This window comes from Somniosus microcephalus, chromosome 24 (genome assembly GCF_052327205.1).
Source record: "Somniosus microcephalus isolate GS21.2 chromosome 24, FLI_Smic_1.0, whole genome shotgun sequence".
Lineage (NCBI taxonomy): Eukaryota > Metazoa > Chordata > Chondrichthyes > Squaliformes > Somniosidae > Somniosus > Somniosus microcephalus.
The window spans coordinates 46,818,831-46,832,497 of NC_141010.1; the positions used below are offsets into that span (position 1 = coordinate 46,818,831).

A 13,667-nucleotide genomic window follows, 5' to 3' on the forward strand; every position below is an offset into this window, starting at 1 on the left:
AGCAGGCTCTGTGTCTGATCTTTTTTCGGTCCTTCTCCTCCCTAGCCCAGGCCAGTTGCAGCACCCTTACTGCTGTCACAGGTGAGATCAGGTAGCGTTACAGACCAGGGATCGAACATGGGACCACCTAGGTCGGTTTGGCTCAGCTACTCATTAGGTTAACCAGCTGAGCTATTCAGGAAGCCCCATCTTAATATATTTTTAAAAAATGACACCCTCTGTCATTCCTTTAACTTGTTCATTGGCGCAAACCTATATTTAGCTTCGAGTCAAATATAGTATACCTAACATTAAAGGGGAGCCCCACCATCTGTAATCAAATAGTTGCACACAACTATGGTTACATTTAATATCTTTTTTAACCCCATTTGTGTTTTTGGTCTATAACTTTTTTTTGTTTTTAAATTGCGTGGTGATGATCTCATTGAGAGAACTGCCTGGGATGAGAAAATACTAAGTCTGACTGTGTGGAAGCTGAATTTCTCTGAGGATCTGATTACTAAACTGTGACTTGGTCATTCTCTCACTGTTAATTTACCTTCATTGCACTTAAATGGTTCTACTCCGGATCCTTGATATCATCAGCAGGTAATCAAAAATTACTTAGGAAATCAACTAAAATTAATTCAAAATAAAATGGCATAAAGTCTGAAATTTACAAGAGCATTGCAACCTACAAAATTCCTTACCAAATGTCAATTAGACTCTAATTGACCTCACTCTGTGTTTACTTAACAACAATTTGACACTGCGGCCTGAGAGGGATTACGCTTCACTCCAGCAGTGAATAATAGATTGGGCAGTGCGTGGTATAACGCTTCTTGTTCTTATAAAACAGTGTACCATCTGACTTAACGCAAGATTTGTTAACTCTTCCCACCTGCATGATATTCTCCAAAAAAAAAGTCAAGAAAAATCAGAAAGCTGATTTGCAGCAGCTGCATCACCGGGTAGCTGGACCTGGATTTCTATTTGATCTGGCTTTCCAGTGGCAGCACTGGGCAAGGGCAGAGCAGAGGGATTGCCTGCGTGGTATAGGCAAAACCAAGGAAGGCGAGGGAAAGAACACGCCCGTTTTAAAGTTCAGCAGAAAGTTTTGATTTACCTGCCGGCTGTGATGCACCTTGCAGTTGGATAAACTTCCCAGCACTCGCTACCTAGGCTTACAAGAAGAATGTCCACTAGGTGCTTGTGGAAGTGAACGCCAGCACACATCAGTGCTTTCAGGGACAGAGGGAGCAAAAGTGCATTTGAAATCAATGTTCGATGTATAAAGCCGGACAGTAAAGCCCCTTGTTCTCACAGACCTGACTGGAAGTCTGAGACAAACTACTGTACGTCACTTTGCATAAACTTATCTCAACAAAATTACACATGCTTTTTTTTTTAGAAACTGGCTTTTAGAAATTGTACAAATGGAATAATCGAGATGAATAGGTGACGCTGCTCATTCATTGCTGGAAAGTTACAAAAGCTGTTTGTCATGTGAAACATTACTGCTGTCGTATCGTTCCCTATTTTCCCCATATTCTATGGTAAACACAAGTGTGTTACCTATAGTGTCTGCAGCACATAAATCACAAAGATCTCTTACTTTCCCAATGCTGCCACTCTGCCTCTACCATTTTCAGCTGCATAACGGTAACAAATATTATTTTTAAAAAACCTACAGAAAACAAAACTTGGCAGCGAAATAAGAAATTCAGTCTTGTTGTTTTGCCATTCAAAAACCCACAAGTTTTGCTCTCTCCGTTTGTCAGCAGAACTATTTGATTGAATTGCATTAAGTTGTAACTCATTGTCAGCTATCTGTTGCCCTATATGTAGTCCTCTGTGCTGATGTAGATCCGATCTAATTCCTAGCTTGTCCCTGAGGCTGCATGTCCCCATGCAGCTTGGTTATTCAAAGTAGGCATTTTTATTGCCAGCCTGAGGCTGCAGCATCTCTGTTTAGCGATTTAATTTAGCTTTTTAATTGCTTTCATTCCTTCCAACTTGTAAATTGAGCCAGCAAATGAAACCATCTATTGCATTGACTGTTGAGGATAGAAAGCACATCTGCCCATACAACAGGTGCTAGAAACTTACCGCAGATACAACTGGGGAGATGTGTACAGGAGAGGTGCAGCAACTGAGGAGCTGACCTCTGTCACCGGGATGCTGAGACCACCTACTCTGAATGCAATTACTGCAATGCAAATTTGGTACAGGTGAGGTGGGGGGAGGGAAGATGACCCCAAGTGATCTGCCCTAAAACTCACTCGCATGCTGGAGATAATATAAATCTTTTCTTTTGTGAGAGATGTTAACCTGATGTCTCACCCTCTGGTGGTTTAAGGAGCACTGTCACTATATTGGGGAGTTTTCAGGTAGGTTTACGCACTGAAATTACAGCTGTTAATTTTTTTTTTAAATGTCCAAATCTGCTATTAAGTTTATGCTCCTGCCTTACTTGGTCCAGTGGAGTGGGAATTTATACCTTCTTTAAATTACAGACGTACTTCAATAAGAGATGGTTCTGTAATATTGTAGGTGAGTGGCATTGTGGAACCGGTACTATTTATACTGTAAGGAAAATTCCACAGCACCTCCGTAGCAACAACTTGCATTTCTATAACGCCTATGACGTCGTAAAATCGTCCCAAGGTGCTTCACAGGAGTGTTATCAGACAACATTTGACACAGCCACATCGAGATAGGACAGGTGACCAAAAGCTTGGTTAAAGAGGTAGGTCTTGAGGAGTGTCTTAAAGGAGGAGAGAGAGGCGGAGAGGTTTACGGAGGGAATTCCAGCACTTGGGGCCTGGGCAGCTGAAGGCATGCTGCCAATGATGGGGCGGTTAAAATTGGGAGCTCAACATTTATATAGTTTCTGCTAATTTCTTTGCTTATTATGGGTTCCTTATTGCTAGCTCCTTCCTTCAAACTCCTTGAGCCAGGACAATAACTGTCTGGGTTTGAGCCCCAATGGGCAGCATCATTGTACTGTTGGCTTTCTGATGTAAGGAATTCAAAGCCTCAAAAGAGTCCCCAGAATTGCATGAAGCTAAGAAACTGAGACAATGATGAAGTGAGCCAAATACCAAATTTGGGCTGATTCTGTAAAGTTAAGGAAAGGTTCTGTATCTCAAACCCACAGCGCTCTTGGACACCAGGACGTATGCAACTGACCACACCTACTATAATTGTGTGATTCTTTGGGTGCATTTCGACTGCAGCCACTGGTCTGATGCCGGGAGCTACAGTTCAGGTTGCAAGCAAACTGCATTCTGCTAGCATTGCCTGGCTTGCATCTCAATTCCGTTGCCCAGACATGCTTAGACAGTGCAGGTGGCAGTGTCCGAACATTTAAGTTAATTGCCGATAGGTTTAACATGCGTGTGATAGATCCAAGGGACCCCCCCCTACCCCGGCACCTTTTATATCTGTGTTGACACTGCACTGGATTTACACGTCATTTGGTGTCAACCTGAAGCAATGAGATTACCTGCTCCAGGGAATCTCGCACCACTTTGCAATCACATCCGGATTTACACTTTGCAAATCACCGACAGCAAAGTTGTAGTGTAAATGCACCCTCCGTGTGTTGCAATCTGTGGTGGTCTGTATGTTTATTAAACTGCTGACTGCTGTTTAAATTCTCATAACCTCCTGAGCCGAGTCATTGGGTTCATTCAAGGAACAGCTAGATGTTATAATGGGAAGATTGTAGGGTTGGTATTATGGAATGATTAAATCAGTTGGGCTGAACGGCTTTCTTCATCCAAACCTATCTAGAGGCCGTGACATTTAATTGCTTCATAATTCGGGTTTGCGAAGTCTATTCTATTCTTTACATAGTTGTGTGGCAGGGTTTACAAAATGATGTTCCTCTGTCGGGGTTGTAATTAGTTGGTATCATTTGCTTGGTTCATTGAGAGGGCGGGGGGAGCTTTTAAGATAGTGGAATATATATAATTTACAAAACTTGCAAAATTACAAGTGTTTGATCCAGATAATTTAATTGACCAATCAAAAGAATTGAAAATGAATTCACTTTAGCAAGCCTGTTGAGGCTGTGTGGTGGAGCAATCTAGAGCGGTCTGTTATGGTCATTTTGCTACATCCAACAAGTGACAATACATAAAAAGAGAAAGCCAGTTTATTAGTCTGGTGTTTGATACCTAATATAATCGGGGTTTACCCAAAACAGACTAACTGGTCATCAGTATGATTGCTGTTTGTGGGACCTTATGCGCAAGTTGGCTGTTGTATTTGCCAGCAGAACTGACTACACTTGGAAAAAGTAATTTATTGGCTGTGAAGTGCTTTAGATTCCTTTCTCGAGTTGGTTTCTTCGCCTGATGCAGGCTCCGTATGGGAGCTGTGTCCTTCAGGACTCAGCCAGTGGTGGGACTACCGAGCCACTCTTGGTGGACATTGAAATTCCCACCCAGAGTACATTCTGTGCCCTTGTTTCTGAGGTTCATCCAAGTGATGTTCAACATGGAGGAGTACTGACGATAGGTGGTGGTGATCAGCATGACATTTCCTTGGCCTTGTTTGACCTGAAGCCATGATACTTCATGGAGTCCAAACCTAATGTTGAGGACTCCCAGGACAGCTCCCACCTGTCTGTATATCACTGCACCCTCACCTGATGGGTCTATCCTGCTGTTGGGGCAAGACATGCCCTAGGCTGATGATGGAGGAGTCTGGGATGTTGGCTGAAAGTTATGATTCTGTGAGTACGACTATGTCGGGCTGTTGCTTAACTAATCTGTGGGACAGATCTCCCAACTTGGGCACCAGCCCCCAGATGTTAGTGTGGAGGACTTGCAGGGTTAACTTGGCTGAGATTGTCTTATTCTTATGCTGATACTATGCCTGGGTTGTTACCGCTAGGTCCGTCCAACTTTGTTCATGTTGAACTTTGTAATGAATTGTTAACATCTTGCTGGGTCACTTCAGAAGGTATTGAGTCAATAACATAGTGTGTGACTGGTGTACTTTAGTGGTGCTATAAATCATGGCTCCAAACATATATGGGTAGAAATTGCTGGTGGCAGTAATAGCACATGAACACTGAATGTATTCATATATTAAAGGAGGCATTGGCCTGGAATTTGTGGTGGGTAATAACAGCGAACGAACAGCTTTCACTGTTGTTATCCCTTTAAAACTGACTGCAACTTCAGGATGTAGCGCGTGCGCATCCTAACATGGGAATCCTGATGTTGCGGTCAGTCATTCACTGCTCCGACACTGGCTACGTTGTGGACCCTCCCTCCCCCAGCAATGAGTAATCGGTGAAATTAGGGAAACTGACATGAACTTTGGCTTTCCGGCAGTAATATCGCTGTTAACTAACCCATTAAAAGTTAGACCCTTTTGGATTAGGTGTAACTGGGGTTATAACAGCGTACTGACTGCTACACAAACATTACAACGCTGAAAAACTAATTAAAATTTTGTGGAGTGTCAAATTTATCCATTTTAATCAATATTACGATTGTTAAACTTTAAAAGAAAATTGTTCATATTTATTTCAGGTTTACCTTTCCCCATGTGAGCGCCCCAATCTTTGTTTTGGTGTCTATAACATTTTTAAAAAGTTAGCATAAAAGGAGCTGATTCACTTCCAGGTTCCCGGTCTGTGAGAATTCTGCATTGTGATTGGCTGCTTAGATAGCTTGTTGACGCCACAGCAGCTTGCGCCAGGGGATCCCTATTAACTTACACTGATCTCAACTGAATGTCGGAAAAGCCAAACTTCTCGCCACAGAGATCGCAAGATCTTTGTGCGAAGCTTACTTCAGGGCCAGCGGCGAATGCATTTGTTTCGCCACTGACTGCAAATTATGGGTCATTATCTCATTTAACACGAAAGGGTTAATGCTTGTATTAAGTCAAGCATTAGCATGACTCAGTTGGAGCCATCTTGCCTCTGGATCAGAAGGTTGTGGGTTCAACCCTCAGTCTAGGGCTTGAGCACATAACCTAGGCTGACACCTTCGCAGTACTGCAATGTGTGGAATTATACAGACATTGCAACACAGAAACAGGTTGTTTAGCAGAAGACCTAATCCCATGTGCCTGCCCAGATATCAAAACCCTTTATCCTCCAACCACCTAGCTAACCTGTCCTTAAAAAGTAAGGAAAGCTGACCAAATCTGGCCACACATAGCTAGAGGAATAGAGCACAAATCCCAGGAGCTATTAATATGCCTGTATAAAACACTAGTATGGCCACACCTAGAGTACTGTGTGCAGTTTTGGTCACTGTTCATAGCAAGGATATCCAGGTGTTGGAGGCAGTACAGAAAAGGACAATCAAACTGATACCTAGCTTAAGGCATCTGAGCTACGAGGGTAGGTCTTGAGATTGTTTACTCTGGAATAGAGAAGGCTCAGGATAGATGTTATTCAGGCATTCAAGATTTTAGAGGGAAACGATAAATTAAACCTTAATATGTTTGAGATTGGCAGACTCTAGAACAAGGAAACATAAGAAGGAAGATCTTCAATTTAAGCAGGGGAAGATGCACAGACAGCTTAGATTTAACTACATAGAGGATGATAAACATGTGGAACGGACTGCCCATGGAGGCAGGTAGTGTGGAATAGTTTAAAGGACAATTGGATAGATGTTTCAGGGAGTGGGTGATTAAGCCTGGGCAGATGGACTAGAGTCTTTTTTGGTCCCAATGTTCTTAATGTATAAAGAAAGAAAAACTTTCATTTATATAGTGCCTTTCACAACCTCAGGACGTCCCAAAGCACTTTACAGCCAATGAAGTGTTGTAATGTAGGAAACGTGGCAGCCAACTTGCGCACAGCAAGGTCCCACAAACAGTAATGAGATATTCCGTTTTAGTGATGTTGATTGAGGGACAAATATTGGCCATTGTTATGGGATCTTTTACGTTCACCTGAGAGAGCAGGCGGGGCCTCGATTTAACGTCTCATACGGAAGATGGCACCTCCGACAGTGCAGCACTCCCTTAGTACCACACTGAAGTGTCAGTTTAGATTATGTGCTCGAGTTTCTGGAGTGGAGTTTGAACCCTTGATCCCCTGACTCGGGTGAGAGTGTTACCTACTGACGCATGTTCAGCAGTAACTTGTACTTTGTGTTTAACTGCAGTTATTATAAATTGCATTATTTTAAATGCATTAATATTGATATATTTTGAGTATTGATAGTATGCTATGGAAAAAAAGACTTTAATGTACAGTGCAGAATATGTTTTGTGATATTCTTAGTTAACCTCACATTGCCCCCAGCACTGTCACCACCAGTGACCGGCCTGTAACGCCCAGTACTTCACCCCAGTGTTGTAGAACTCAAAGTGCATTTTGGAGAAGTGATCCCAGTTTGGAAGAACAGAACCTATAATTGTACTGCTAGATGTCTTTCACAGTTCAAGTCAACATAGTTTGAACATTTTTATTACACTTTACTGAAACCATGACTAACATTGTTATTCTGTCGTTGAGTTGCAAACTTTTAAACATATTCTCCTTTCACAAGCTGTGAAGCACATGAATATCACGTATTTGAACTCCTGCTGTTTTAAGCCATTTGATTTTTGGTTTCTGCTTGATCCCGAGCAAATCGTTTATTTCACTGACTTTATCATTCAAATGGGAAAAGACAAATTATCAGATTAATGTATTGGAATATAAAACTAATTGGAGAGCTCTGGCATAGTGGCACGGTGGCATAGTGGTTAGCACTGTTGCCTCACAGCGCCAGGGACCTGGGTTCAAATCTGGCCTCGGGCGACTGTCTGTGTGGAGTTTGCACATTCTCCCTGTGTCTGCGTGGGTTTCCTCCGGGTGCTCCGGTTTCCTCCCACAGTCCAAAGATGTGCAGGTTAGGTTGATTTGGCTATGATAAATTGACCCTTAGTGTTAGGGAATTAAATACGTGGGGTTACGGGGATAGGGTGGGATATGTGTCGGTGCAGGCTCGATGGGCCGAAATGGCCTCTATCTGCACTGTAGATTCTGTGTGAAAGGAGCTGGCACAGACACGATGGACCAAATGGCCTCCTCCTGTGCTGTCTGATTTTGAACATTAACCCATCCTGTGTGGACTGTAGGTGCCTTGTGTCGCATGAGGATGTACCTCATGATCGGGGTTTGACGTGTATATATATCCACCCTATAGCTTGCAAATAACCTGTGGATGATATAAAAATACACCTGCCATGGAGGTAGCTTGCTTGCATATAATTAAAAGACTGCAGTTGACTGGTAGTCTCTCCATCAGAAATTCTTGGTGAATCAGGGAGGTAGGTACAGCCCCTCCTATAGAATGTCTTGCAAAAAGCTGCGTAACATACCGAGAATCAACAGAATCATGGAACTATTGGGTTGACTACAAGGGCTTGATCATTTTGGCCAGTTGGTTTTCAAGAAGCCCTAAAGTGGTCTGACGAGGCTGATTTTAAAATTTCTTCTTCTCAACCCGCCTTTGCTTTCTAAGAATTTTGATCCCTGATTTATAAAACCCATAACAATCTGCTCTGTTTTAAGCTGCTGCTGCTTTCTGAAGACTGCATCGGTGCTTCTGTTCCCTCCTACCCAAGGCTCGCCTCCTACCCACGGCTCGCCTCCTACCCACGGCTCGCCTCCTACCCACGGCTCCCCTCCTACCCACGGCTCCCCTCCTACCCAAGGCTCCCCTCCCCGAAAGAATTCTATGAGACGAGAGCAGGTGAGACGGATCCCTTTAGATCTAAAGGGATCTGATTGACCCCATTTCACCAAGTGTTTGAATGTGATATAAGTTGTGGGTAGAGCTGAAAGGTGTCTGCTCAATGGGATTGTAGTTACTGTAACATGACTGGTTGTGGCAGGAAAGTTCAAAGCTATCAAAAACTATTGTGAGACGCACTCAAGGAGGTAAGGTAACACTGAAAGTGATGGGTGCGTGGACATTGTCTTACTGCATGTTTTTAAAGAGAAAAGTTACATTTTCTACCGAGTCCCTATCAAGGGTCAACAGTCTATTTAACTTTCTGCATTGTTCAGTTTCTCCTGAGTTACGTTTCTTTGTATATTAACACTAATGATTTTCTGTAGGTTAAATGACTCCCTTCCTTAGCTGGTGGCACCCTTTAAAAAGTCCAAGTGCTTGATTTTTGAATCAATGTGCTTTTCACTCAAATCTGATCTCATTTGTTTGTTTTTAAAACAAAAATCTTTTTTTTTTGTTGGAACAGCGAATGGCAGTGATACTCCAGCAATTGGTCAGAAGCAAATTACTGAGCCCGGCACAAAGAGGAGTTAAACTGAACAGCAGTCCTTCCTCCGCCCTCTGTAGTCAGCATATTAAAAACGTGAATGTTAATTTTGATGTGTGGTTTCCCCTCGCCCCACTGCTATCGTTAACTGGCCGGTTGCCATTTGTGAACCTAGATGGTAAGTGTTAGTGTTCCGACCTTAATCGGGTCCTCTTCCCATTACTTGGCCTACTGTAATGCTGTGACTGAGGTCAGGTTCATTGGAATCCATCAGAATTTGAACCTCGAACCTTCTAGGTCTGTATGGCCCAGCACCTCATTACATGGTGCATTTTCACAGAATTACATAGAATGAACAGCACAGAAACAGTCCGTGCCGGTGTTTATGCTCCACACGAGCCTCCTCCCACCCCATTTCATCTAACCGTATCAACATAATCTTCTATTCCTTTCTCTCTTGTGTGTGTTTATCTAGCTTCCCTTTAAATGCTGTTCGCCTCAACTATTCCTTCTGGTAGTGAGTTCCATATTCTAACCACTCTCTGGGTAAAGAATGGCACATTTATCTACTGTACCTTGTGTGACATTCATATGTAAGATTGTAGAGTTGGTGTATATTCTCCACCAGAAATAAATACTTCGATTTTCGTAACTCTAATTCTACTCGAGAGTGGTTAGAATGTGGAACTCGCTACCACAGGGAGTAGTTGAGGCAAATAGCATAGATGCATTCAAGGGGAAGCTAGATGAGCACGTGAGAGAGAAAGGAATAGAAGGATATGTTGATGGGGTGGGAGGAGGCTCATGTGGAGCATAAACACCGGCATGGACCTGTTGGGCCGAATGGCCTGTTTCTGTGCTGTAAATTTCCGTGCTAATTGGCTGTTTCACATGCAAGTTAATGACTGTATCTTTCTTTTATTGTGACTACCGGCAGTGCCTACTTGTGAAATAGCTTTTTCCCTAACCCTGTTAATAAGTCTGTTTTCACAGTGACCTCGGACTTGCAGCTACTGATTATGGGCATGTTCCATGCAGGAAGATCCAGAGATGCGTCACTGTGCCTCAGATTGTACGTTTACATCATTCCAACGCACATTTCCAGCCTCCCACTATCTTTGCCATCAGTTGTGCTGTAAAAATGGAGCCACTCCTCGTGCTTTTGTCGTGTTTTTCCAAAGACTGATTGGGAGTCCTTGTACAGTATATAGGGAAAATAAAAAATCCCCTTTCCTCTGACAGGCCCTGCCAGAGTTTGTAGATAGACGCTAACCCACCCATTTCCTGTGCCTCTCCTCAACAGGCAGATCCATGAGGTGCAGACCCACATGGGGCAGCTGGAGAAGGTGGACGCAGAGTCTGTTCACTGTAAGTATTTGTAATTAAGAGATGTAAACAGAGCCAGCCTGGTGCCAAGGCAGGGGAGGAGGTGGCGTGGGCACAGAGCTCTGCCAAAAGAAATAATGGCATTGTTTTCAGTCCTGGTGGGGTGGCTTATTACATCACACATTATAAGGTGACAGATCCGGGTATAACCCTTTCCTGCTTTTTCTCAGTCATTCCACACAAAGGTTTAACATTTCTCCAGGACGCCATGAACCCATAGTTTATTCACTAACCTTGAATTAGTCTCTTAAAATGTATTACTTCTGTTGTGATCAACGGCAGATTAGTTCATACTAAACTTGCTGGGATTATACCAGTCATTAATCACTTGGTGTGAATGTCTTTATGCATCGATGCTGAGCACATTGGCAGTTGATGCCTCCCCATACGCCACCTGCTGCCAGCCCAGGTGGTGTGGTGGGCAGGGGAGGGGGAATTATTCTAAGTTCCACATTATGTTGTATAGAGAGATATTGGCATGTTGACGAGCCTGTTACCTCATTTATAAACAGCTGAGTTTTGCGCTTGTTTCCAACTCCTAGGTGTAGTGTATGTACCCGTCTACCTTTAAGAGAACTATTGTATGTAACCGTTCACCTTTAAGAGAACTATTTTAGGTGTGGCACTACTTTGTTTGGCTTCTGTATACGGTAATACCGACGGTGACCACACCAGTATATAAGTGTTGTGCCAGGAGTTATTGGGCAGATTCGCCCTGACCTTCGAATAGTAAAGTCCTGTTTTAAGTTACTCTTGGAGTCTGTGTATTAATTAACTAAACAACCCACAGACTTTACACTAGGTATTCATTGTTCTCTATATATAGTAAAACTACGTGCCTTATCAAGCTGGCTTATATAAGTAACAAACTAAAGCTAGCTTAGTTTTAAAACAAAAACAACACATGAATTTTTGCAACATGCTCTCTATTGGATATATGGCCAGGAGCAATGGTATTGGCTTGTTTTCTTGCTGGAGGCTACTTTCCGACGTTCAGTGTGCCAGTAGTTCAAGAGTCAGGCTTTGGCTTGGCTCACGTGTCTTGTTTTGCTCACACTGGTGAGGGGATAGCCAGAGAGACCAGTTTTTGTTTTCAACAAGGCTTCTTATGACTTGCCTAGGAAGGGGGACTGCACTGATGTTGGTTCACGGTGTCTGTTCTCTGTGGGATGTGTGCAGGGTCCCCTGATGTCACTGGAGCTCGTTTACCTCAGTTCCTAATTCAATAAATGGATTTAAAGGAGGGTCTAATTTTTTTTTTTTTTTTTTTTTTTTGAGGAGTGGATTTTTGTCCACATCAGCTCATTTAGTCCTCGCGGGTCTGATACAGGGTAGTTCCGATGTAGGCTAGGATCAGTGTACTTTGCCAATATTCCACCCTAACCCCAAACTCAGAACAACACCACCTACTGTACCAATGTGATACTTCCATTTTTCCTTGCTGAAGGAGGCTGGTATTTCCATCGATTATGGACAATTACACATAACAGACTTGAGGCCACTAGAAACTGTTCAGAATGTCCATCCTCATTTTAGGTAAGGTCCCCAGGCCTGCAGTCTGGGTTGGAGCTAAAAACACTGCCTCCAGAGGTGAAAAGATAATCTGAGTGGCCAGCACATCACCCGAATAAAGATAGTAATTTATAACCAGTTCCACAAGTGGTAACGGCCTCATAATCTGGGCGACAAAGTTAGAGTTCTAATGGATTGATTGCTGCGTACAATCCCAATTCACAAACTGTCCTGATGGAAGTTTGTGCTCCATCCTTTTGCCGCTACGCAATGTCTTGCTACAGTTGTACAGGGCTTTGGTGAGACCACATCTTGAGTATTGTGTGCAGTTTTGGTCGCCTTATCTGAGGAAGGATGTTCTTGCATGTGGGGAGTGCAGCGAAGATTCACCAGACTGATACCTGGGATGGCAGGAATGAAATATGAGGAGAGATTGGGTCGATTGGGCTTGTACTCGCTGGAGTTTAGAAGAATGAGAGGGGATCTCGTTGAAACTTATAAAATTCTGGCAGGACTAGACAGACTAGATGCAGGGAGGATGTTCCCAATGGTCGAATCCAGAACCAGGGGTCACAGTCTGATAAGGGATAGGCTTTTTAGGACAGAAATGAGGAGGAATTTCTTCACCCAGAGAGTGGTGAACCTGTGGAATTCTCTACCACAGAAGGCAGTAGAGGCCAATTCATTAAATATATTCAAGAAGCAGTTGGATATATTTCTTAAGGCTAAAGGGATCAAGGGGTATGGGGAGAAAACAGGGACGGGGGGCCGAATGGCCTACTCCTGCTCCTATCTTCTATGTTTCTGTTTCCAGTATATATCTAGTCAATACCTTGCAACACATAGTGCTAAAACATCAGGGCAGCTGCTAGTAAAATTATGTAGCAAATAATATATGCATTTTAATGGCAGTCTGAGTCACTAGATAATGTATTGGAAAAAACATTTTAGATTTGCTGCATATTTGCCACATGGCATTTGCTGTTGGCAGTCAGAGTCATAATGGCACAGAAGGGGCCCATTGAATCCGTGCCAGTTCTCTGTAGAGCAATCCAGTCAGTCCCATTCCCCCGCTCTATCCCCGTAGTCCTTCAAGTTTATTTCCCTCAAGTGCCTATCCAGTCTCCCCTTGAAAACATTGAGTGTCTCCGCTTCCACCACTTCCGTCGGCAGCGAGTTCCAGGTCCTCACCACTTGCTGCATAAAGTTTTTCCTCACGTTCCCCCCCCTGTTTCTCTTGCCTAAAACCTTAAATCTGTGTCCCCTAGTCCTTGTACCATCAACTAGTGGGAACAGCCTTTCCCCGTCTAACCTATCCAAACCCGTCATAATCTTGTACACCTCTATCAAATCACCCCTCAACCTCCTTTGCGCTAATGAAAACAAATCCAGCTTCTCCAACCTGTCCTTGTAGCTAAAATTCCCCATCCCCGGAACCATTCTGGTAAATAATCTCTGCACCCTCTCAAGGGCCTTCACATCCTTCCTAAAGTGTGGTGACCAGAACTGGATGCAATACTTCAGTTGTGGCCTAA

General features: G+C 43.3%; 1 protein-coding gene across 3 annotated transcripts in view; it reads left to right on the forward strand.

Moving 5' to 3' along the window:
• Positions 1–13,667, forward strand: part of gosr2 (golgi SNAP receptor complex member 2) — a 74,642-nt gene that overhangs the window by 15,336 nt on the left and 45,639 nt on the right. The window contains exons 1-2 of one of the 3 annotated variants that reach the window (XM_085966608.1): positions 10,284–10,306; positions 10,538–10,602. In XM_085966608.1, the coding sequence (XP_085822734.1) occupies positions 10,563–10,602 (40 nt within the window). In that variant the 5' untranslated portion in view covers positions 10,284–10,306; positions 10,538–10,562. Of the gene's footprint in view, positions 1–10,283; positions 10,307–10,537; positions 10,603–13,667 lie in introns of those variants that run through there. The other 2 variants (XM_085966610.1, XM_085966609.1) reach the window with 2 other exon arrangements.